Source organism: Mauremys mutica, chromosome 9 (assembly GCF_020497125.1).
Source record: "Mauremys mutica isolate MM-2020 ecotype Southern chromosome 9, ASM2049712v1, whole genome shotgun sequence".
NCBI lineage: Eukaryota > Metazoa > Chordata > Testudines > Geoemydidae > Mauremys > Mauremys mutica.
Genome location: NC_059080.1, coordinates 77148447 through 77172682, shown reverse-complemented (window position 1 = coordinate 77172682; position 24236 = coordinate 77148447). Strand labels below are relative to the sequence as shown.

Sequence of the window (24236 nt, the reverse complement as noted above, 5' to 3'; positions counted from 1 at the left end):
ACAAAAATTAAAAAAATGTTATAACATTTAAACTTTTATTTGAAAACCAAACAAGTGAACTGAATTAAAAAAAAACCTATTAAACATTTTCTGACTTTAGTCTATCTTTTAATATTCCTCCCCTTCTTCAGCTTCTGCTTCCACAGAATCTACACCCACTTCTTCATAATCTTTCTCAAGCGCAGCCAAATCTTCCCGGGCTTCAGAAAATTCTCCTTCCTCCATCCCTTCTCCAACATACCAGTGTACAAAGGCACGCTTAGCATACATCAAATCAAATTTATGGTCAAGACGAGCCCAGGCTTCTGCAATAGCAGTTGTATTACTCAACATACACACAGCACGCTGCACCTTGGCCAAGTCGCCTCCTGGCACTACAGTGGGAGGTTGGTAGTTAATGCCCACCTTTGAGGGGAAAAAAAAACAGCAACCTTAAATTAGTATTTCAAAGTGTCCATTTCTTCTATTTTTCTCATAGTTTATTTAGCAAACTAAGACATGCTGACAATATTGTGCAAGAGAGATTACCATTCTCTGTGCTGGTGCAGTATTGCCAACGCTAAATGTTCAAAAATCCTAAATCCAGCTCCTGAAAATCTTGAGATTGGCTTAAAAAAAAAATCAAACTAACGAGTTATTTTTATCTGCCTCCTGTTTTGAGACTTTAGTGTGCACTTGCTTCATATTTTTGAGCTAGTCTCTAAAACCGTATTTTTAAAATGAAAGTTGAAATTCTCATGCAATATCATGATTTCAGCAGCTGAAGTTTTAAGAAAAACACTAAACACAACCTCATTTTCAGTTGGCAACATCATCGCACATAACTTCTCAGCTTTTGAGAACCAGTATGTGTATTTTTAGCATAATACCTAATTTTGTCCACAGCCCTGATTCTGCCCCCCCTTGTTCATGCTGAGAAAGAGTCACACCATTTGACTTTTATTTAATGTTGAATGAGTAAATGAATTTAACCAGCAGGGTTCTTTTGTAAGCTCAGTCTTTATCTTCTTACTCTGGGAAAACTATAAGATGTCATTACTGTTTCCTCATTAGCCTGCAGTGTTAAGCACATCTAGTGAAAAGGCTAGTTTATATACTGTTTTGTGCTTCATCAACGGAATCAACTAAAACCCAATTACAGGGCCAAATTCTATTACATGTGGGTAACACCACTGAGGAAAACGGGGTTGGGTCAAGGACAAGTAAAGGGTAGTTTGGTCAGCACACTCTTTTCTATAGGTGATGCTGCATAAGCCAGAAAGAACATCTTCCTTTTCAAATGCCAGGTTCAATTTGCAGGGTTTTGGAGAGAACACCAGGGCAGACCCTGTGGGGAAGACTACTAACGGAGGCTGGGGAGGACCAAGGAGACTTCTGAGGCTGGGTGGACTTAAAGACTATTGAACCCTGAAAAGGTTCTTTTTGTATTTGGTCTTCCGTGCCCTGCAATGCATGGACACTTGATTTGGCTTGACAGCTAAATATTCATCCACCAGGTGCTGGGTGTGGACCACTAGCAAGCTGACATAGGTAAGGAAGTAAACCAAGACATGGCTTGAGAACCTGATGCTGACTTGGGTAAGGAACCATGTTACAATTTCATAATCTGCTTCCCCTAAAGACATGGTTTAAAAAAAAAAAAATCTCTTTGATAGTTGAAATGTTAAAGTAGATAAATTCTCAGAGCAAGATTTTTATTAATAGCCTGTTATTAGATTACATCACCATCCAGGCACCTGAATAAATAAGTGACCTGATTTTCAAAAATCCTGAGTACCAAGCAGTTCTTAATTTAATGAGCGTTCTGATTTTTCAGAGTGCTGACACACTACATGTATTTAGGAACCAAAAATATAGATTTAGAAACCCAATTTTTTGGGGGTAGGGGTCAGGAAATCTTGGCCTAATAGCAATAGCCAGGCCACAGTATACTTCTTAAGTAATTTGTGCACTATCAGGAGGATGAAGTCAGCTGCCATAATCATCTGGAGGTGTGTACTAGTAATCCACTAAAAAGACACTTGTGGTTTATGGCAATAGACAAAGTGTTTCTGAAGCATTATTTAGAGTAAGTAGTATGTGAGGGGCAGGCGATGTTACTTGTTCAGTTGGTAGTGGGTTTGTGGTTAATTTACATTTCTTAATACCTTGAATGGCAAAGTTTTTAAACCCCTGTGGAAAAGAAAAGTGGATCAAAATCCTGTATTTGCATTCACTGGTACAAAATACACAGGCACTCATTCTCTTATTGCGTGGTTCTCAACCAGGGGTCTGGGATCCCCTAGGGGGCCTCGAGCAGGTTTCAGGGGGTCTACCAAGCAAGGCCAGAATTAGACTCGCTGGGATCCAGGGCAGAAAGCACAAGTCCCACCGCCTGGGGCCCTCAGCCCCACAACCCAAGGCTGAAGCCAAAGCCTACGTAACGTAGCTTTGTGGGGGCCATTGTGGTATGGGGCCCCAGGCAACTGCCCTGCTTGCTACCCCCTAACACCAGCCCCGGGCTTTTGTATGCAGAAAAGCAGTTTTTGTGGCACAGGTGGGCCATGCAGTTTTTATTGCTAGGGAGGGGGAAGAGCTCAGAACAAAAAAGTTTGAGAACCCCTGTTCTATTGTATATTCCTTTAAAAACTTGGATCTAAGAATGTTAATCCCGCCAATTGGCTTAGTTATGCAATTTGCATTTGTGTTGAAAATGCACATGAGTGCATTAGTTAAAGATGGCCACATTCCTAGGTAATTCCACTTAGATAAATAAAGTAGGCTATGACTTTAAAAAAAATAAAAAAATAAAAATAAACACCCTGTAAAAATATAGTTCTGATCACAAATTTAAATTATGAAAGCAGCTACTAATTTTTGCAGGCTTTACTCATGCATATTTAAAATGTAACCTGACATATGAATAGTACAACAATGCGCACACTACTGCATTGTAGTATGAAAACTACCTTTAAATGTTTGACTGACAATTCCTAAACTAAGCAATGTGACAAGTTTCTAAATACCTTGAATCCAGTTGGACACCAATCCACAAACTGAATGGTTCGCTTAGTCTTGATAGTGGCAATGGCTGCGTTAACATCTTTGGGAACAACATCACCCCTGTATAACATACAGCAGGCCATATACTTGCCATGGCGAGGGTCACATTTTACCATCTGGTTGGCCGGCTCAAAACAAGCATTGGTAATTTCAGCCACAGACAACTGTTCATGGTATGCTTTTTCAGCAGAGATGACAGGCGCATATGTTGCCAGTGGGAAATGGATTCGTGGGTATGGGACAAGATTGGTCTGGAACTCAGTCAGATCTACATTGAGGGCTCCATCAAAACGCAGTGAAGCTGTGATGGATGAGACAATTTGCCCAATGAGTCGATTTAGGTTGGTATAAGTAGGACGTTCAATGTCTAGATTGCGACGACATATGTCATAAATGGCTTCATTGTCTACCATGAAGGCACAGTCAGAATGCTCCAATGTTGTGTGGGTAGTTAGGATGGAGTTGTAGGGTTCCACTACAGCAGTAGAAACCTGTGGTGCTGGGTAAATGGCAAATTCTAGTTTGGACTTTTTGCCATAATCAACAGAAAGCCTTTCCATGAGTAGAGATGCAAATCCAGAGCCAGTGCCTCCTCCAAAACTATGGAAGATGAGGAATCCCTGCAGCCCTGTGCACAGATCAGCCTAAGAGGGGAAAAAAAAAAAAGCCACACAAAAGTGGGAAGAAGTGGTCACTGAGGTCAAAGGACTTAATTCAGATTAGCATCACTGTAAATTAAAGCAAATTATGGCCCACAGCTGTGTGAGTGTAAACGGATTCTATTCTATTTTGCATGTATTAACACAATTAAGCCAATCCCAAATGCAAGGCCAAATTTTGCCCTTAGTTATATTTGTGCAGCTTTACTGAAAACAAAGGGATTTTACAGGTATAAATGGGGCAAAAGATAGCCAGTATAGACTTTTTTTGTGATGGTATGCTGATATATAAGTAACGAAGAACCCAATTTAACTCTCCTAGTAGAAGCTGCAGAGTTGGTAGTTAGAAAAAGGTGTTTTATATACATGTAAATTAAGCAAATTTGATATGCTGAGAAAAACCAACTCTATTATGTCAATCTGAATCACTTTTCAAAACCAAACTGCATTTTTAGGGTGCAAATATACTTCTAGTATAGTCAAAAGCAAAACTCTAGTTGATATGAACATAAGCAGGATTATTTTATTAGTTGCATATAAAAGTACTGCTACAGTTAGACTGTCACAGTGTTTGTAAACTGGTTTAAAAATTCACACCTAGCAAAATTTTGGTTTTAGCATTATAACCACTCACGCAATTACTTTCATTTTGAATTGAACCATGCCTTCATATGCATGCCTCGCAACACAATTTCAGTAAATTAAAATTAGAGAACTACTTTTAAATACCTAGATTTTAAATTAAGTCATTCTTAAGTAGTTCTAAGATTTTAATATGTTGAAATTGTATTGCAAGACATGTGATAGGAAGACAGTTCAATTCAAAAGAGTTGTGACTGCACGTCAATGCAATGAAATTGTATTGCTGGCTTACTGTGCTTAAGAAATGTTAACTCACCTTGCTGAGAATATCACTTCACACAACAGCTTTTCAGGTTCTGGGAATTTATGTTCAATGTTTGGCTCATATTGGATTGGGCAGCTATTTACCACTGGAAAAGATTACAGGTAAAATTTTCAAAAGCACCTAAATAACTTAGGAACCCATGTCCCATTTTCAAAAGAGACAGAGTTTGTCATCTCTTTTGAAAATGGGATTTGGGTTTCTAAGTCATTTAGGTGCTTTTGAAAATTATACCCTAGAAGTATTCATGATGCCAGGAGTAGCATACAACTAGCATCTGCAAAAATTTTAGAGTAGAAATCACTAACAGATGTTACTGGGTTCTCATAAAAGAAATACTGCATTTCATATCCATTTGTCTGTGTTTAAGCAATATTGATGAAAAATGTTCAGCCAATAAAATTTGAGTCAAAGAAAGGAATCACAAAACAAACTCTGTAACTAGAAAGCATTGGGTGTTCAAGAAACACATCAGAACCTTCAGTTTTATGTATGTATTTACATAACATTCAGTTTCACAACTATGTATGGCAAAAGATAGATTTGATGCAAATATTTTAAATACTGATCTTGCTCTTTGAACTCCTACCAGCTTGCGAATGCGATCTAGCACTAGATCAACAATCTCTTTTCCAATGGTGTAATGGCCTCTGGCATAATTATTAGCCGCATCCTCTTTCCCAGTAATGAGTTGTTCAGGATGGAATAGTTGCCTGTAAGTGCCTGTACGTACTTCATCTACAAAAATACAAAATATTCAGATGTAAATTTGGTCTGTACTATTCTCTATCGATAATTTTGGCATGCTACCTCAGCACTACATCTTACTTGACACTTATGTAGGTGCACTGGGGGAGAGGAATGGGGGGACATAAAGAGCCTCCCCTGCTATGAACACACATACATACACATCTCTTGTGTAAAGCCCTGATAATTTCAGTCCCTTTGCTCAGGAGACATGATGTACCTACAAAGAGGTGGTTGTGGCCCATGTTCCCTATGACCACCAGGGAAAACTGGGACCTACTCTGGGAGCCATCCCATGCCTTTAGATTGCTGTTAGAGACTGAGCTGATAGAGACTGAGTTGAACTTTGCCTGTAGCTCACCATAGATGTCAAATGGACAAAAAAAAGATGCTATTAACATGAATGGGAGATACAAAGCCCAATTTTCCTCAACTGCAAACTCTGATACACCTACTTTGTACTTCCACTCACACACACAGCTCCATATTCTAATGAGAAAAAAAATCTCACTTTACTTCGTTTATTTGAAGGGTTTTAAGAATAGGATGTTTTTTATTACTTTGTAAGCAGATCAAACAGTATGTAATGGTTTTAGAGAGCACGCAGGACAATAGTTATGCTAAGCGATGGAGTCGGTTAGATATACATTAAACCAAGGAAATACCATGCTGTGATAACAGTAAAACAATTTTTTTAAAAATAGCATTTTAAAGGATGGAAGTAATTTGTGTAAAGGGAAAAGAAGATTTTTCTATTTCTTCTTTTTTAAGTGATAATCTTAGATGATTTATAGGAGCAAGGAGATCCAAAACTGGTAATTATATTTGCCCCTATATTTGTCTCACTACTTGTGCATCTTCCTCTCATCCGGGCCACTGTACTTAATCTTCATAACGGAGGAAGGCAAAATGGGATTCCTATAACAGCTTCCAATGCTATATTTCAGTCTGATTTTAAAAATAACATATTACTACTGCATTGATGCTGGGTAAGGCACCGGAGGAGCTAAGAAGTGGTGATTTCCAACTTATGGCAAGGAGAAACAGCAGCAGTGACATTTCAAAAGGAAATCAATGCTTCCTGTATCAGTAAAGCTCTAAGAAGCTGCTTTTTCAAAGGATGTGTTCCATAAAGATCCTTAAAAATATTTTTTATTGAAAAAAAAAATAATTAGGAAGCCAAGCTCAAGAGAAATAACCCAAATGAGGGTGTGCTTCCCAGGAGGCTGAAAGCATCGGGTCCTAACATTCCTGTGACACACAAGTTCTACCTATTTAACCATTAATCAAGTCACTTTCCCTTTCTATGCCTTAGATGAGAGGTGGGAAAACTATGTCCCGGGGACCGGATCCGGCCCACCAGCCATTTTAATCTGGCCCTTGAGCTCCCGCTGGGGAGCAGGTTCGGGGGCCGTGCCACACGGCTCCTGGAAGCAGCGACATGGCCCTGCTCCAGCTCCTATGCATGGGGCAGCCAAGGGGCTCCACTCTGCACGCTGCCCCGCTCGTGCCATCCCTGCAGCTCCCATTGGCCACACTTCACGGCCAATGGGAGCTGCAGGGGTAGCACTTGGGAAGGGGGCAGTGTCCAAAGCAGAGCCCCCTGGCTGCCCCGATGCATAGGACCTGGAGCGGGGCCTTGCCGCTGCTTCTGGGAGCCACATGAGGTAAGCACTGCCTGCAGCCTGCACCCCTGAGCCTCTCCCCATTTCCTAACCTCATGCCCCAGCCTTGATCTCACTCCCGCCCTTCAAAACCCTCAATCCCAGCCTGCAGCATCCTCCTGCACTCCAAATTCATCCTCAGCCCCACCGAAGAGCCCACACCCTCAGCCAGAACCTACACCCCTTCCCACACCCCAACCATTATCCCCCTCCTGCCCTCCAACCCCCCCAGAGCACCCTCCTACACCCCAAACTCCTCATCCACACCCCAGGACCTGCACCCACAGCCAGAACTCTCACCCTCCCCGCACCCCACTCCCCCTGACCCAGCCCAGAGCTCCCTCCCGCACCCTGAACTCATTTCTGGCTCTACCCCAGATCCCTCAGCCCCTCCTGCACCCCAATCCCAATTTTGTGAGCATTCATGGCCCGCCACAGAATTTCTATTCCCAGATGTGGCCCTCAGGCCAAAAAGTTTGCCCACCCCTGCCTTAGATGGAAAGCCTTCTATAAAATGAAGATTACACTACTTACCCACTTTTGTAAAGTAACCTGAAATCCTCAAATGAAAGATGTGTTAGAAATACAAACTGTTTTTATTTCAAGGTACAATCTGGTCTGCTCATTGGTCCATTAGCCACTATAGCAGCAGTCACCAACCGGTCAATCGTGATCTCCGGCGGCAAAGCTGGGTTCCCTGCCTGCCCTGGCCCCATGCCACTCCCAGAAGGGGCCAGCGCGGTCCCGCAGGCAGGAGGCGGCAGGGGTCTCCCTCCCGACACTGCTCCTGCCTGCAAGCACCGCCCCCACAGCTCCCATTGGCCAGGAACGGGGAGCTGTGGCCAATGAGAGCTGTGGGGTTGGTGCTTGCAGAGAGGGGCAGCAGCACACAAGGAACCTCGTGCCACCCCCCCACCCCGTTGGCCCCTTCCCAAGAGTGGAGTGGGGTCAGGGTAGGCAAGGAGCCTGCCTTAGCAGGAGCCACGCTGCACCAACTGGGAGTTGCCGGGGGTAAGTGCTGCCCAGTGGGAGGCCGCACCCCAACCACCAGCTCTGTTCCCCCTCCTGGAGCCAGCACCCCAACCCAGCCCTGAACCCCCCACCCAGAGCCAGCACCCCCACCCCATCCTGCACCCCAACACTTTGCCCCAGCCCTGACACCCCTCCCAGAGCCAGCACCTTGTACCCCCTCCGGCAGCCCAACCCCCTTTACTCCCTCCTGCACCCAAACTCCCTCCCAGGGCCCACACACTGCACCCCAACACTCTGCCCCAGCCTGGCGCCCCCTCCTGCACCCAAACTCCCTTCCAGAGCTTGCACCTCTCACCCCCTCCTACATCCCCTACCCCAGGCTCAGCCCAAAGCCACCTCCCACACTGCGAACCTCTCAGCCCCAGCCCAGAGCCCGCATCTCCTCCCAAACTCCTACCTGAGCCCAGTGAAAGTGAGGGTGGGGGAGAGTAAGTGACGGAGAGAGGAGGGGATGGAGTGAGTGGGGTGGGGCTTTGGAGAAAGGGCGGGGCAGATCCTGGATTGCCCTTAAATTCAAAAAGTGATCTTGGGTGTAAAAAGGTTGGAGACCACTGCACTGTAGTAATCACCTTCAGATAAACAAGATATCATTTACATGGTCCTCATATGCCACCAGTGCACTTCAAACGACCTTATTCATGAAAGGTCTTTACAATGGTGTATCTTCCCAGTTATGTTTGAGACAAAATAAACTGCAAACACTCATTGCAGCAAAAGTATTTTAGGACATATGGTTTCTAAAAAGTACAGAAGAACAGCATTTCAAACATTTTTTTTTTACTACATGAGTTGAAAGTACTTTAACGGTCAGTCAATATAATTTCCAGTACAATACCTGCCCCGAACCCCCAACCAATATTTTGTGGATTTTCATATTTTCCTAATTTTTTTTAAAAGGTGTGTTTTCTTACCTTAGCTATCCACACAAAAGGGAAAACATTTCAGCATCTTTTAAATACAATAGTCTTATTAACTTAACCATAAAAATATGCAGACAGAAATGTATTTTTAAGTTTACAGTGTCCATTTAAGACTATCACAATCTAAAAGGTGGACTGTTCCCATTTCATTTGAAAAACTAAATGGAAAACCAAATTATAGTGAAGTACTCCTAAGTAAGAGATCTCTTAACTTCATACAGTATACATACCAACCACAGTTGGTTCGAGGTCCACAAATACAGCTCTGGGCACATGTTTACCAGCCCCTGTCTCACTGAAGAAAGTATTGAATGAATCATCTCCACCTCCAATGGTTTTGTCACTGGGCATCTGACCATCAGGCTGGATTCCATGTTCAAGACAATATAATTCCCAGCATGCATTGCCAATCTGAACACCAGCCTGACCAACATGGATAGAGATACACTCACGCTGTAAAAGAGGACAAAACAGGGAACAGATTCATTTCAGATTCTAGGCCCAGAAGGAACCACTGTGATCATCTAATCTGACCTCCAGTACAACTCAGGCTAAAGTCCTTCCCCAAAAATATATATTTTAGAAAAAACATCCAATCTTGATTTAAAAATTGTCAGTGATGGAGAATCCACCACAAACCTTGGTAAATTGTTCTAATGATTAAATAATAAAGTATTGTGCAAAATTTCCTCCATCTTCCAGTTTTAACCCTTATGAATGAAATTAGTTGTACAAGTAGTGTATTATCTCATCTTCCCCTTCCAGCATGCTGCATACATAGTATTGTTGATAAGTGTTCCTGTTAGCTTCCTTTACACCTTTCTTTAATTTGCATGTTATTTTTCATTGAATAATATCACATACTCAGGGCAGAAATGTGTATATTAATGATCCCCAAAACCTCCAATCTCTTGTGTAATGATACATTAGATAAAGGGTATCAGAATCTACCCAACAAGTTATCCTTTCTTATCTTAATCAAAATTACTATAAACACTTAATCTACTTCTGGTCATCTGCCTGGCAATTCTTTATTCTGTGGCTCCACTATTGGATTCTTTGAGGGTCCTGAACCAAATCTCCTAATCTGCCTTTAACTTTCCCTGCTGAATCTAAACAGACCTCATGTACGTTTAGCAATACCTGCTCAGCAATATTCCCCCTCCTCCCCACCGGGCAGCAAATCTCCTTTTCTTACTCTATCTTGAAATGTTATCCTTCAGCTCCCTGAATGTCACTTTACCTGCTCAGGAGCACCCTTTAATCCTACAACTATCATCCCATAACTCACTTCTCTACCACACACTCATGCACCTTTAAATCAGCCTCCTCCAACAGCTAAATGGGCCCCGGACTCTGTATCAGGGAGTAAATAGGTTGGGGGAGGGAGAAAAAATGGGTTCCATTGTGCCTGTGCCCCTTCTTCTCCACCTGGCCACACAATAGCTTCATTGTCTCTTCAAATTCTCCTTGATTTCACCCCAGTTGTCACCTCATTCACTCCAGATACCTTATCTCCCCGAGAACTTTCACGCCCAAGTGCTCCCCTCACTACTCTATTCCAGGCCCCTTTTCAACACCACTAGCCCAGCTTCAATTCCTCGCGACCTCTGCCCTAATGGCTCCCCACCATGGCGCGAAAAACTCCGGCTCAAAACATCGAATCTGCTCCAGGACTGCGCCCGCCAACCGCCTCTAGGCCACACCTGCTACAACCCCATTGGCTGCCGGGCAGACTCGCAGCCCCCGATTGGCTGCGCGCGCGCGCTCCTCCCCACAGAGGGAAAGGGGGCACTTTCCCGAAGCGCAGAATACTGAGGTTTGGTTGGCGCGCAAATATCCACGCGCGCGCGCTTTCCCCTCATTCTGCCCTCGGCAGCCTCCCCATGTGCTCCGCTTCGGCCTCAGTCCTCCCTTCCCACGCTGCAGCGCGCTACACAACCCACGCTCCCTCTCCGCCTCTGCCTGGGCGAGGGGCCAACCACCAAAGGCCAACAAACTCCCCTCGCGCTGCTACAGTGCCACTGACTGCCCACGCTCCCCCAATTTCCACCTCACTCGCCTCGCAAGCGCCTCACGGCCACGGAACTCGCTCCCTTTCCCATTCTCGCGCTCCCTAACGGCCGCCCCGCCTCCCTCTCCGCAGCGCATCCCCTCAACTCTGCCGGCAGCTCCCCTCCAGCCTGCTGCCTGGTTTCCCTCCCTCCCCACCCGCCCCTGCGGCACCCTGTGGTCCAAACCCCGCGTCCCCGAGGCTCCCGGTCCCCACCATGGTGCCTCGTAAACGGGGGAAGCCTCAAAACCGCGAGTCTACGTCCACCTCTGCCTGCAAGACGCGCCAACTGTGAACAGCTAACCGGCGCTGCTCCTGGCCTCGCGCTTTCTGTCTCCACGCGGTATCATCCCATTGGTTGGCGGCCAGCCTCTCGCGCCCCGCCCCCACCCATTCATTGGCTGGGCGCGTTCCTCTGCCACGTGGGGCTGAGACAGTTGGTGGCGTGTCTCAGAAGGAACGTTGGCCCAAACGTGATGAGTGTTTTTTTTTTTAAAAACAACAATCCTGTGATGTGTTTTTGGTCTTTCCCTCTTGATTCTTGAAGAGCCCTTGCCCGCTCTAATTAGGTCTGCGCACTCTCCCAGTGTGCTGGTTAGGTGTATTAATCCTGCCCCCCATCTGTTCTGCTGCCCCCCCTTCCCACTCCACTCAGTTCAGCCTCTTTGTGCTCCCATCACTTCACCCCCTCTCAGTTCTGACCCTTTGCTCCCCCCCTCAATTCAGCCTCCCCCAGCCTCACCTCTGGAGTTCTTCACCCCCCTCTCCTAGGCCTGGGGGCCGCAGCAGGGTCCCATCTCCACCTTCCCAGGCTGGGAGAGGCTTCTCCAGTAGAAGCTCTTCGCCTCCTCTGCTTCTCCCCAGGCTGGGTGCTGCAGGGGTGACAGCCTGTTTTTCTCATAGAAAGGGAGGAAGGGGTGAAATTGTGCTGAGCTGCAGGTCCCTTTACTTGCTCCTCTCCCCAACCCTCCTGTGAGAGTGGCCAGTGCAGGGGAGAGACTCTGCCAGCTTCTAGAGTGCTGAACTTTGCCAGAAGTGCTCTGAGACCCTCTGAGATCCAACCACTCCCCCCTTGCAGGCCTTGGGCTCTAGAAGGCGCCATCAGCAAACTGTAATGGCCACTTTCCCTTTCTGTGTAACAATAGCCACTGTTCACCTCTATAATAGACACTTTCAAGTTTTCTGTAATGGTGACATTTCCCTTCTCCACCCACTCTTTATAAGGGAGGCTTCCCACACAGTTCTCACACTAATGGCTGTAGCCTTTAGGAACAGGGTAGTATACCTTTAAATAGTTGTGAGCCCTCTACTGGCACTAACTGTACTCTGTATTTCAAAAGTTGCTGGTAGGTTTCCAAGGAGCAAATTACTTAAACACATAACTAGGCCTTGCATGTTTGTATAGAGTTAATAAACACGGTTATTTGGAACCTATTTGTGTGCCTGTGGTTTCCTCATATTGTTGTGTAAAGAGCAAAGACAACAGAAAGGTTTCTGCCCTCTCTTTGTAATAGCACCTTTCAGCTTGAAGGATGCTAGGTAGGGAAAATATATCCATCCTTTGACTCAAATGTAGATCCTCCCTTAAAGCACTGTTTCACCACATGCATGGCGTAGTGGAATTAAGTCAGTTACACCATCATAAAATGCAGAGGTGAATCAGGCAGGGAGTTTAGGAATTAAGCTAATGTAATTTGCATGCCTAAGGAACAGAAGAGAGGAATGTAGCAATATAAATATATTACACATAAAATATACACTTGTTTGGGCCTAAAATACTTTTCATTATACACATTTATTTACCTTGTAAAAGCACCCATCACAAAAATACTTGTTAACTACTGTCAATATGGAAAGTCATCCACCATTAACTATATACCCTCAACACAATAACCAACCTCAGACAGAAATACCTGAGAAAATAGATGGTCCTTTCACTGTGTTCTGAAGATCAATAGTCTTTGGCTCATTTGACCAGTTGATGAAGTGAGTTCTAGAGTCAGGGAACCTCCATTGAGAATACCTTGCCCCCAGATTATCAAATCTAGTAGTAGTCAGCAAAAGTGTCTCAGTTGAATGGCACATGGGTGGAGAGGAGGTTAGGTAGTCAGGATCACAAGTTTGGTTAATAAAGGTAACTGTGTTGATATAATAGACTTATGTAAGATGTTTGACTTATTCCCACATGACATTCTAATATAAAAAATTAGCGCTATACAAAATCAATATAGCCCATCTTAAATGGATTAAAAACTGATTAACTGATAGATCACAAAAAGTAATTGTAAATGGGGAATCATCATCCATTCGGGGTGTTTCCAGTGGGGTCCCACAGGGATCTATTCTTGATCCTATGCTATTCAATATCTTTAATAATGGCTTGGAAGAAAATATAAAATCATTGCTGATAAAATGTGTAGATGAAACAAACTGGTGAAGTGGTAAATAATGCTGGGGACAGGTCAGTGAGATGGACCAATCTGGATTACTGAGAAAGGTGGGCTCATTTTTACAATTTATGTTTTATAGCCAAATGCTACAGTCATACATCTAGGAACAAAGAATGTAGGTCACACTTACAAGATGTGGGGACTGTATCTTGGAATGCAGTGACACTGGAAAGGACTTGAGGGGGAGTCGGGTCATGACAGATAAAACCAACTGAACACAAGCACCTAGTATCTCATTCAAAAGAATTCAGATCAAATACAGACTGTTATTAAAGTGTTTAGTTATTTGAATCAACTTTTATTCAAGATTGCAGAGGAAAGCAGAGTTGAAAATGTGAAATTTTAAATGGGTCCTTACTTTTTTTCTGTCACCACCTGATTTTTTTCATCTGGATAATACTTTATTAACATCTTAATGCGTCTGGCACGGACCATAGTGGGAGTTTCTGTTGTGCAAGAATTTAAGACTCCTTGTGTGACTATATATGGCAGAATGTGTTAGGAATAAACATTAGAGGGAAAAGCTCTTCTCATTTTGCTCAGAGCAACCTGAAAGTTCAAATGGCAAAAAGCATTGACTCAGAAAGATCAATGTGTTTTTTTGTTTTTAATGTCAAAGTTTATTCAAAAGTGTATCTTACAACTTTTCAGACTGCTGAGCTGAGCAAAAGAGGTGTTCTTGTACTTTTTAGTCTGCCTCTGAGTCTTGACCTCAGCTGGTTACTGTGGGCAGCCAGTTCCGTTTGTCTCTGTCTGCAAAATGGGAAATGGTGTGTCTGGGCTTCAAGCAGAAAAGAAAAAAACTCACACACAACTACAAAACTTTACAAATAGTAGTTGTAGATTTCAGGGTTGTAGCTTCTCTATTTTATTTTTTCATAAGATTTTCAACAATTAACAACAATTTAAAGGAAGCTATACTCAAGATAATAACTAAAACAATTGAAAGTTTAGCTACAAAGACTGATCTTGATTTTATTTTTCTAAAAGTACAGTTCATCTCTGAAAAGTGATGATGCCAAAATGGCATCTCCTTGCTGAAGAGTACTACCAGATCTGCTTAAGTTAGTGATGAAAAGATTTGACTATTCTAAACTCCTGTTTGTCATAAATACTCAGCACTGCTATGAATTTCTGAATAAATCCAGGCCACATGCTGCTTTCATCTACATGTGTGACTGAAGACATAATTTGAAGACAAGGGAGTTATATAAAAGTATCTTGGGTCAGCAAAATCTTTCTTATTGGTGATGATCAGGAATAACAAAGAAATAACCCAGCCTGACTTTCAGATCTTGCCCTGAAATTGTACAGCTAGCAATTAGGAAAACTATATTTTTATTCATAGAGCAAATCTGATCAGCAAAACATTCAGACACAATCCCATGATGCTATTTTTATGGCCAATTTTCTGAGGTAGACCACAATTTTTTTAATTTAAAAAATTAAATTGAATTCTCACTACAGATAGAACCACAATCCTTGCACATCTGTACATAGAGTTCTCTTAATCTCCTCAAGATGGTCCTCTGATTATGGACTTCTGCACCCTGCATACTTTCATCTGCATTTGAGGGACAGAGCGCAACCTGGACTCTCTGGCCAGTGGTATGAATATATGGATGTCCAGCCTGTCCTCTTTCTGGTGTTGGCAGGCTCTGGAAGTTAAGATTCTCCCTGTAACTGTGAGAACAACCAAATATTTCCTTCCTTTGCCTGCTGAATCTGTGCACCTATTCCCCTTAAACCTAACAGGTATTGCTACTCTGGTGATAAGTGAAAAAAACAAACATCTACTAACCAGAACCCTTCTGCAGTGGCTCTGACACCAGATGCAGTAGCTCTGATCAGTGGCCTTGCATCAGAGATTGTCCTTCCTGACTGCCAGAGGATTTTATTTATTTATTTAGCCTGAGAAACACTGAATTTCTTCAGTTTTGCTGCTCCTAGTTACAAAGAGCCTCCAGTATCTTTGCTACTTAAATCAGCAACACTTAGGAAGGTTTTCTTGAAGAAAAAACAAAAAATGAATTTTCATACAGATGGTTCTCAATTTAATTTTCAAAATAAACAAAACTTTTTAAAGAATGATCAATATTGTTCTATGACTGTAACTTTTTAAATGTTATGTTTTATTTTAAAAGAGTGCTAAATTATTTAAATTGTAATATAAGTTGTCAGATAATTACATAGTATGAAAGAGGAGTGATGGAACTCATGGGATTTTTCAGGGAACAAAGTGGATAGGGTGAAGGAAATTATAGAGTTAGAAATTATTTTCCATTTTTTTAGTTGTCTGAAATTTGTGGAGTTGGTGGCCTCTTCTTCCCTTCTTGTGTGTTTATTTCTGGTGATTCAATTGTGTTCTACTTCCACAATTGTGAGTCCCCATTTTCATCATGGAGAATGCAATCTGACTAATTTTTAAACTATTTTCAAAAGAAAATGTCCAGTACAGGCACTGAAAGCAGTAATTCAGTCTGAAGGATGCAAAAGAGCCCACAAGTGTTATGACATTGGAGAGTCATCCCAAGAAATTCAAAGAAGATATGGTTTTCTAATCTATAATTAAAATAAAGATATGTATTAATTTAAAAAAAATAAGACTACCCTATTGCCCACAAAAATCTTTAGCTGACAATTCACTAAGTAACATAGCTGATGCAGACAGAAATGACTCATAATATCCTCAAGAATATGAGTTTCTGAAACTGCAGCGCAAAGAAAGCCACATTTTATCTCTGGGATCCGCCACTGCAGAGAAGCTCTCCCATGTGCCCCAAATGAAAGTTACAATAGAGCCCTTTGTGTGCAACAGAGCTCTTTGTAGGTATTAGTTATAGTCATTCTCCTAGTATTGGCTAACACATCTTAGGTCAAACATATATGCATCTGATAGAGGCATAAATAAACACAGCTGCAGCATGCATCCAGTTAGTCAATACAACTGATCAACTGCCTATACAATTTTCTTTTAAAAACAGCACAATTGTGCCCTTTTAGGGAAATCAATTTATTTTCAAATTTGAAAAAAACTGATTTACTCCAAGGACTAAAAACTTCTTATATGAATAGTCAGGAAGAACAAATTGTTATGATGGGGTTAAAAGGTCATGAAAAATAAATGCCATAACTTAAACACTGAAAGTCCCTTTGATTATAGCAGCATGAGTCATATGCCTTTATAATACTCTTATCAAAATTAAACAATGCAAAGGCAGGCAGCAAATTTCTTGTATGTATTGTTCTATATCTTTGCCTTAAGTATAAATACGTTAGATTATGCCACAATTCCTTTTATATGGTGTTTCAATCAGAGCACTAGTCTCATTTTTTCACATGCCAAAATTGCAAAAACATCCCATGCTGGTTTGAAAAGTTCTGATAATGAAACATTCACAAATCCCAAACTAGTATTACTCCTGTTGGATATTCTGAAAATTGTCACTATAAGAAGCCAGGACCAGATAACTTATAGTGGTCATGATGACTACATTTTGACTGGACTCTTAAGTTGTGGTTTTTTAATAAGCCAAGTGCACAACTGCACACTCAAAATGCATGCCTAATTTGTGCACACAGTTACCTCCAAAGATGGAGAAGACCTTCAGATAAATAGTTCTGCTTTTGATCCATCCCTAACAGTTTTTGTTTATTTCAGTAAGGGTGGATTTGGGGTGAATGAGTGATTTCAGTGGACACTTGTACTACAAGGATTCTTCTACTTTAGTAAGTTTATTTCAGATTTTTAACAGACATTTTACAGTTTGAGATGACAAAATTCTTTCCTATTATGCCTCTGAGCCATCTTGTTTTTGTTCTTTTTTTTACATTCTTTTGTTTTGTTTCAAAGAAAAGAAAGATGTTCAGTTTTACAATGCTTACAATATTTTTCTATGTCTATATGCGCTCTCACACACATTTGCATGCATGCCCACATTCTGTCACTCCCCCCAAATACATGCATGCACACATACAAGATTACTGGGGTAATCTTACTTCAAAGCAATAAACTTCAGTTTTGTCAGAAATCTATTTGACAAGTTTTATCTGAGGAAACGACATTATTCTCTAGCATGAAGTTCAATTGTCCAGCACTAGTCTGAGAGACAGAAAATGGTTTTGCTAAATCCCTGAAGTAAGTTTTCTTGCGAAACTCTTTTGCAGCAAAGTAGTAACAGATGGCATCCAGACAGCAGTTGACATTGGCTAAACACATCGCCAGCTGAATGAAGAGGCTGATACTTTGTTTTACACTGCAGTCCACAATGATGTTCCGCTTTACCAGGAACTGTAGAAAGATCCCCAGATGGACTGGTGTGAAGCAAACCATGAACACTATGAGATTGGCTGCAATGATCCATACACTGATAACTTGCTCATCTCTCTTTTCTTGTTGATTGTTATATTTTAGAAGAGTCTGGATGATCTTAACAGAACAATAAACCATCACAGTAAATGGGATGAGAAATCCAAAGATTTCAACAGAAAAGATGACTGGCATGCTCCATGTCTCCTCTGACATATTGTGGAAGCAGCTGAACTTGTCAGTGTTTTTAAAGTTATGTATGGGGATGCTGCCAAGCCAAACTATAACCCAAATGCAGCAGCATATCATGCCTGTCCTCCTAGGGGATCGGAAAATCCTAGCTTTTAAAGGGTGCCTGATAGCAATATATCTGTCCAAGCTAATGCAGGCAATAAGGAAAATACTTCCATACATATTGACAAAATAGAGAGATTCCATAAATGTGCACAAGAACGACCGCCCCTCATGTATGGAGTAGTACATCTTGAAAGGAAGAGAGAAAAGAACAAGAAGATCCATAAGAGCAAGGTTTATCATGTAGATTGATGATTCTGTCCATTTCTTCCAAAAGCAGCAGAAAACCCATAGGGCTAGCAAATTAAGAATCAAACCAAGAATGAAAGTAGGTATGTAGATCACCAGCTGGAGATATTTCATTATGGTATCAACATGCTCAAAGACGCATTCCTTGCTGAAGTTATTGGCATGCATTTCTCTTCTAAAACATACAGAGAAGATTAAACAACTCTATATTCTTATATTCCAAATAGATAACATATTAAAGGGTAAACATTTTCAAAAGTGGCTACGTGTCACTTTCAAAAATGACTTAGGTGCCTACGGGCTGGTCTGCATTGAAAACTTACATCAGCATAGCTACATTTATGAAGGGTTTGAAAAATTCACACCCCTGAGAGATGTAGCTATGCTGCCCTAACCTTGGTGTAGACAGCATTAGGTTGACAAAAGAATTCTTACGTCAACTTAGCTACTGCCTCTCAGGTAGATGGATTAACTACAGTGACAGAAAAACCTCTCCCATCGCTGTAGTGCATATCTATACTGAAGCCCTATAGTGGTACAGTTGCAGCACTGCAGTGTGCTGCTGTAGCATATTAAATGCCCCAGTCTCATTAATGTTTGAAAATGTGACTTAGGGCCAGATTTTCAAATGTAGTTAGGTGCTTAAATGTAGTTAGATGCCTCGTGGGATTTTCAAAGAGCATAGGCACCTAACTTCCTTATTGTAGATATTAAGTGTTCTTCATTTAAAGGTAAACTAGAGCTGAGTGAATACCTCAGAAAACTGAGTAAAAAATCACAAAAACAAAATTAATTTCAGTTCTGTTCATAACCTCCACTGTGTAAATTTCCTTTTGAATATTTTAGTGAATGTATTCACTAGTAGAATAATTGATGGAAATAACCAATTTCAAGAAAATATCAGCAAATATTCATAGAGAGCAAATTTCTAACTTGAAATTTCAGGTATTCACACTGGAAACCAGATTCTCAGTTATGTTTGTTCATATCATGCAATAGTAGTATCTTTCCCCTAATTTATGACAAAATGAGACTGATGGAGAGAGAAGATAAGGATGACATCCTCACTAGAAGTGATGTAATTGGCTATGATTTCACGGGAAATGACGATGTCTTGGAAATAGTGCTAAACTGTTGCTCTTTCAGGGTCTGGGCTAACCCTATTGCCACTTGAACCCCGACCCAAAGGCCCACCTTACCTAGGCAGGGAAACCAATAGACTGATAAGCAGCACAACCCATAGAAATGATAAAGAAATACAGCTAAAAGCATGAAAAAGTTAAAGTTAAAAGAAAGAAAAAAGATGTTTTAAAATATTTGCAAAAAGATCTGTAAATGAAAAAATGGATGTTTGTAGTAAAGGAATGTTTCAATCTAAGTGTTAACCAAACACACCCCACTTACCTGCAGAGGGAAACCAAAGGGTTTGGTGCAACTGTTTTTAAATTAATTTGTGTAAATTTATTATTTTTCTGAAATCATTGTTATAAAACCATGTATATCTACAAGTGGCATTTTTGTACTCCTACGGATGTCTATGTCTAACTTAATTTCCTGTGTTTCTGTTTGGGCGGACTAGTACTGGTTTGCTCTTGATGTTCATATGGGCCCTGTATGTATTTGCAAAATTAGTAAAGCCTCTCTGTATATGCATTAACTTTTGCACAAAAACTAGTGTGCAGTTTCCCCCATGTTTCTGAAATGTTAATCCAATGTGACCTTTGTATAAAGAGAGAGGGTGAGCAGAGGAAGATGGTCTGTAAACCTGTGTGCATTGCTCACAGTTTATGGGCCCAGAACTTAACCCCATGCTGACTCAGTGTCTGTAGACAAGAAGTATTAGGCTAGATGTAGCCTTGCAACAAGGTCTTTTGACAACCCAGAAGAAGTCAGGAAGAAAGCCAGCTTTTTCTTGTGACCAGTCTGGCCTCAGTTTTCCTTTTAAACAAATTATCTGCCAGTATGTATTTTCATGTGAGATATGTGTTTGTGAGAAGTTTGTACCTATGGGGCTCATGTTTTATATTTTAATTTGTATTTCACTAAATGAGCCAAATACATTCATAATGCAAAATATGTACTGCTAAAGCATTTAAGATACATTGATAATGGTTTGTTTGTATTTACTGCTACCCAACTACAAAAAGAAGCTTTCCATAGTTCTCTAACATTATTTTTATTTTACTTATTAAATCCAAATTTAATCATTTTTATAAAATTACATTCTATTATTTGAAAACACAATAAAATAAGATGCCTGTGTGTATTTTTGTCTATGGGTAACTTAAATTATGGCAGAGTTACAGAGTTACAGAGTTACACCCTCTCTCTTTATACAAAATGGGGACTGTGGGTGGTATGAACAATCAAAAATGTTATCACCTCTTTTACAGAGAAAAGTTTAAACAAAGCCTGCATTTTGCATCATTACTCAGCTTTAGTCTAGATAATGTGTAGCTCTGACAGCAAATCAGAAAATAAGCAAAAATGTATATTTCTCACATACAGTTCTTTTAAGCTAGCACATTTGTGTTTTTTTCTCTAAAAATGCTGAAAAACAAATATGCCTGTCTCTGTACTTTGGGGTATGTCTTGCGCATGTCCTGTATACATGCAGGACAGTGTATATAGGCTTTGCATGTACGTATGGGGATACGATAACATTTCTTTTTATTTCTCTGAAATTGCTGTAACATCACATATGAATGTGTGCAGGTAGTACAGATGGGTATTACTTTTCATATATTTTAAACCTCTCTCTTTTTATGTTAGCTTTGTCACTGTTTTAGCGTCTGTTTGTTATTTCTATCAGTGGTGCAACATATCAGACAATGGTTTAGGGCAGGGGTCGGCAACCTTTCAGAAGCAATGTGCCGAGTCTTCATTTATTCACTCTGATTTAAAGTTTTATGTGCCAGTAATACATTTTAACATTTTTAGAAGGTCTTTTTCGATAAGTCTACAATATATTACTAAACTATTGTTTTAGGTAAAATAAATAAGGTTTTTAAAATGTTTAAGAAGCTTCATTTAAAATTAAATTAAAATGCCAAGCCCCCTGGACCGGTGGCCAGGACCCAGGCAGTGTGAATGCCACTGAAAATCAGCTCACGTGCCGCCTTTGGCACGCGTGCCATAGGTTGCCTACCCCTGGTTTAGGGATTTGGGGCCACAAACCAAATCCTATTGGTTTCCCTCACTAGGTAAGGTGGGCCTTTGGGTTGTGGGTCAGGTGATGTAAGGGGTAAGGCCAGACCCTGGAAATGCAAAAGTTTAGGTCATAACATCATTTCTGAGATATCATCATAGGAGGTAACATGTTTGGTGACACAATCACCCTTATCTCTCCATCAATCTCTTATCTCACTCTTTTTGACAAAAGCTCAGGACAAGATACTACTTGTGACTTATCCCTCCAATCAAAAATGATCAGCACCTCTCAGACTTTGAATATCATAATTGAATATTTACTGCAGCTTCCTTACAGAGCACAGATTATTTACCACAGGTATTTGGGAACTAATTTTTAATTTATGAATAAATTTGCAAAAATCATAGACAATTCACAAAGAGAAAAAAGGCAAAAATGTGTGACATTTACTGTTTTACCATAATTAATATTACCATGGTCATAATATTCTCCATTCTGTGCTAGATTGTATGCAAGTAAGGAGTTCCAGTGGCCCAGTCCCCTCTGCATTACCCACAATACCCAAGGGGGCTAATCTGCACCATCCGCCAATCCTTTCCAATGCTCCTTCGGGGCATTTTGGCTCTGCATAGCTCTGAAAGCAGAGATGTGGCTTAAAAGCCACAGTCTAGCTCTTCAAGTAGAGAGAATACCACAAATGTCATGAATAAAGTCAATTACAGTAAACCAGGAAACATCATGTTTTTGATGATTACCAGTGTGAAATATAGATTATGTGCATGTCTTCCTTTATGAAGCTAAAATTGCAGCTGATCTTGTGGTACTGTGGACCCCCTACAAATCTGAGTACTAATAATACATGGAAACTACTGATTCAGAATCAGTTTGTACATATTAAACTCTCTTACCATATAATCTAGATCTTGATGCAAAGTGTAGGTGCAGTTTTAAACAGAAAGGAAACTAAAGGTTAACTGATGACAACTAAAACACAAGTGCCCAGACATATTAATCTAATTGCAAGAATTATATAGTAATTTTTGCAATACAGTAATGGGGCAAATTCTGCTCACAACTAACAGCAGCATTATATCAGTATAATTGAGAGCAGAATATGGCTCTTTATGATAGATTCCCCTTATAATCAATAACATGACTTTAAGTAATGTTAATTTCTGCTATTAAGTAGAATTTACTTATTTCTGTTTTCTATATCATTATCCATGATACAGGGACACTATTTTTGGAATGTACTATAGGTAGTCAACAGGAGAATGGAATTATTCAGTACAACAATTAACAAAAGTCCCATGTAGTTTTCATGTAATTAAATGATATTTACATATTTTTCCTTTTATACTAAGGTGTTAATAATTTGATCATATTTATTTATATTCATCACTAAATCCCAGAACTATGTCTTCTGCTATAAGACAAACAGTACATTGCATTTGATCTTTTCTATTTATTTTTAGCAGAAATACTCATCAGACTAGGTTAAAATTAGTGCTCAGCTAATTTTAATGTTCTTGTTAAACTCTTTAAAATTAAATATGAATTAAAATATTAATTACTTTACCTTAATTTTCAGATAGCAAATTTGAAAGGACTGCTTCAGATGAGCTTAGTTTATAGAATAAATCTATCGCAAACACCTTTACGTCAGAATCGTCTGCGTAAAGGCATTGGTCCACCACATCCTTTTGCTCTTCGGAAAAAACAACAACATAACACAGAATATTTGCTATATTGCAGTTTACTTCTCATGTTGCTTTAACAAACAAGTGAAGATGAATCCTTAGCTGTTTCCAGTAAGCACTGGCCACAACTGAAGTGAATAAATTGCCATAATCCCATTGAAGTCCCTAGAAAGTTCCACTGAAGTCCATAGAAGCTGCTATGCTGATTAACACTAACTCAGAATCTGGCCCATGTGTATCTGAGTAAGGCACTATGCGGATGCAGGGCATCTAAAAACAAAGTGTCACCTTGTTATTGTTCTATATTGTTAATATAGAACTTGCTTATTAACCTGCTTGCTTTTCAGTCTTCTAGTGTGGACATTTTTAAAATTGGGAGTGCACACATATACATAAATCACATGTACATTGGGTCCAGCTCACCAATACACTACAGCTAGTTTGTGCTGCTCTGATGGCCAGTCAATTTATCTGGGTTTGTGGCTGCTTTGCATCACTATAGTGGCTCAAAGTATCCAGGGTGTACTGATGATTCAGGCCCATAGCATTCTTATCCATACCAAGACTGGTACAGTCTTTGTAGTCTCTTCTAGGAGATGAACCAGGATCTAACCTTTCAGTAGCTATCTTGAAAGGGAAACATATTGAGGTTGTTTGTTTAAATTACCTATTACAGTATATAAAGCTCTTTATTTAATAAAGAAATAATGATTGATATGTAGTAGAAGTGTCAAATTAAATGATAGTTTAGTGGTATGAACTCCAGTCCACTAAGATTTGGATGAAAACACCAGCTAATTTTACAGCCATCAGCTGACAACAATTTATAGTCACTATATATGTGCGCTGGATATAAATCTGGGATCTAAAGGTAAAAGGCTTCATATCTCATTAGCAAAAAGCCAGCGGTTCTCAGCTTTTCTAGACTATTGTACTCCTTTCAGGAGTCTGATTTGTCTTGCATACCCCAAGTTTCACCTCACTTACAACCTACTTGCTTACAAAATCAGACATAAAAATACAAAAGTGTCACAGCACATTATTATTGAAAAAATCCTTACT

At 40.6% G+C, this 24236-nt stretch overlaps 2 protein-coding genes across 3 annotated transcripts; both read right to left on the bottom strand.

Moving 5' to 3' along the window:
* Positions 1-18: 18 nt before the first annotated feature.
* On the bottom strand, positions 19-11369 carry LOC123377899 (tubulin alpha-3 chain). Of its 2 annotated transcripts, none has more exons than XM_045031239.1 (5): positions 11238-11369; positions 9199-9421; positions 5195-5343; positions 3006-3686; positions 19-405 (listed from the first exon to the last, which is right to left on the bottom strand). In XM_045031239.1, the coding sequence occupies exons 1-5, from the start codon at positions 11238-11240 to the stop codon at positions 109-111; spliced, it is 1353 nt and encodes a 450-aa protein (XP_044887174.1). In that variant the 5' UTR covers positions 11241-11369; the 3' UTR covers positions 19-108. The 2 variants fall into 2 exon arrangements, with proteins under 2 accessions (XP_044887174.1, XP_044887175.1); XM_045031240.1 differs by lacking the exon at positions 11238-11369 and adding an exon at positions 10599-10670.
* Positions 11370-17495: 6126 nt separating this feature from the next.
* LOC123376836 (G-protein coupled receptor 55-like) lies at positions 17496-18491 on the bottom strand. Its single transcript, XM_045029078.1, has one exon. It carries the CDS (start codon positions 18489-18491, stop codon positions 17496-17498), a length of 996 nt encoding a protein of 331 aa, XP_044885013.1.
* Between the last annotated feature and the right edge of the window lie 5745 nt (positions 18492-24236).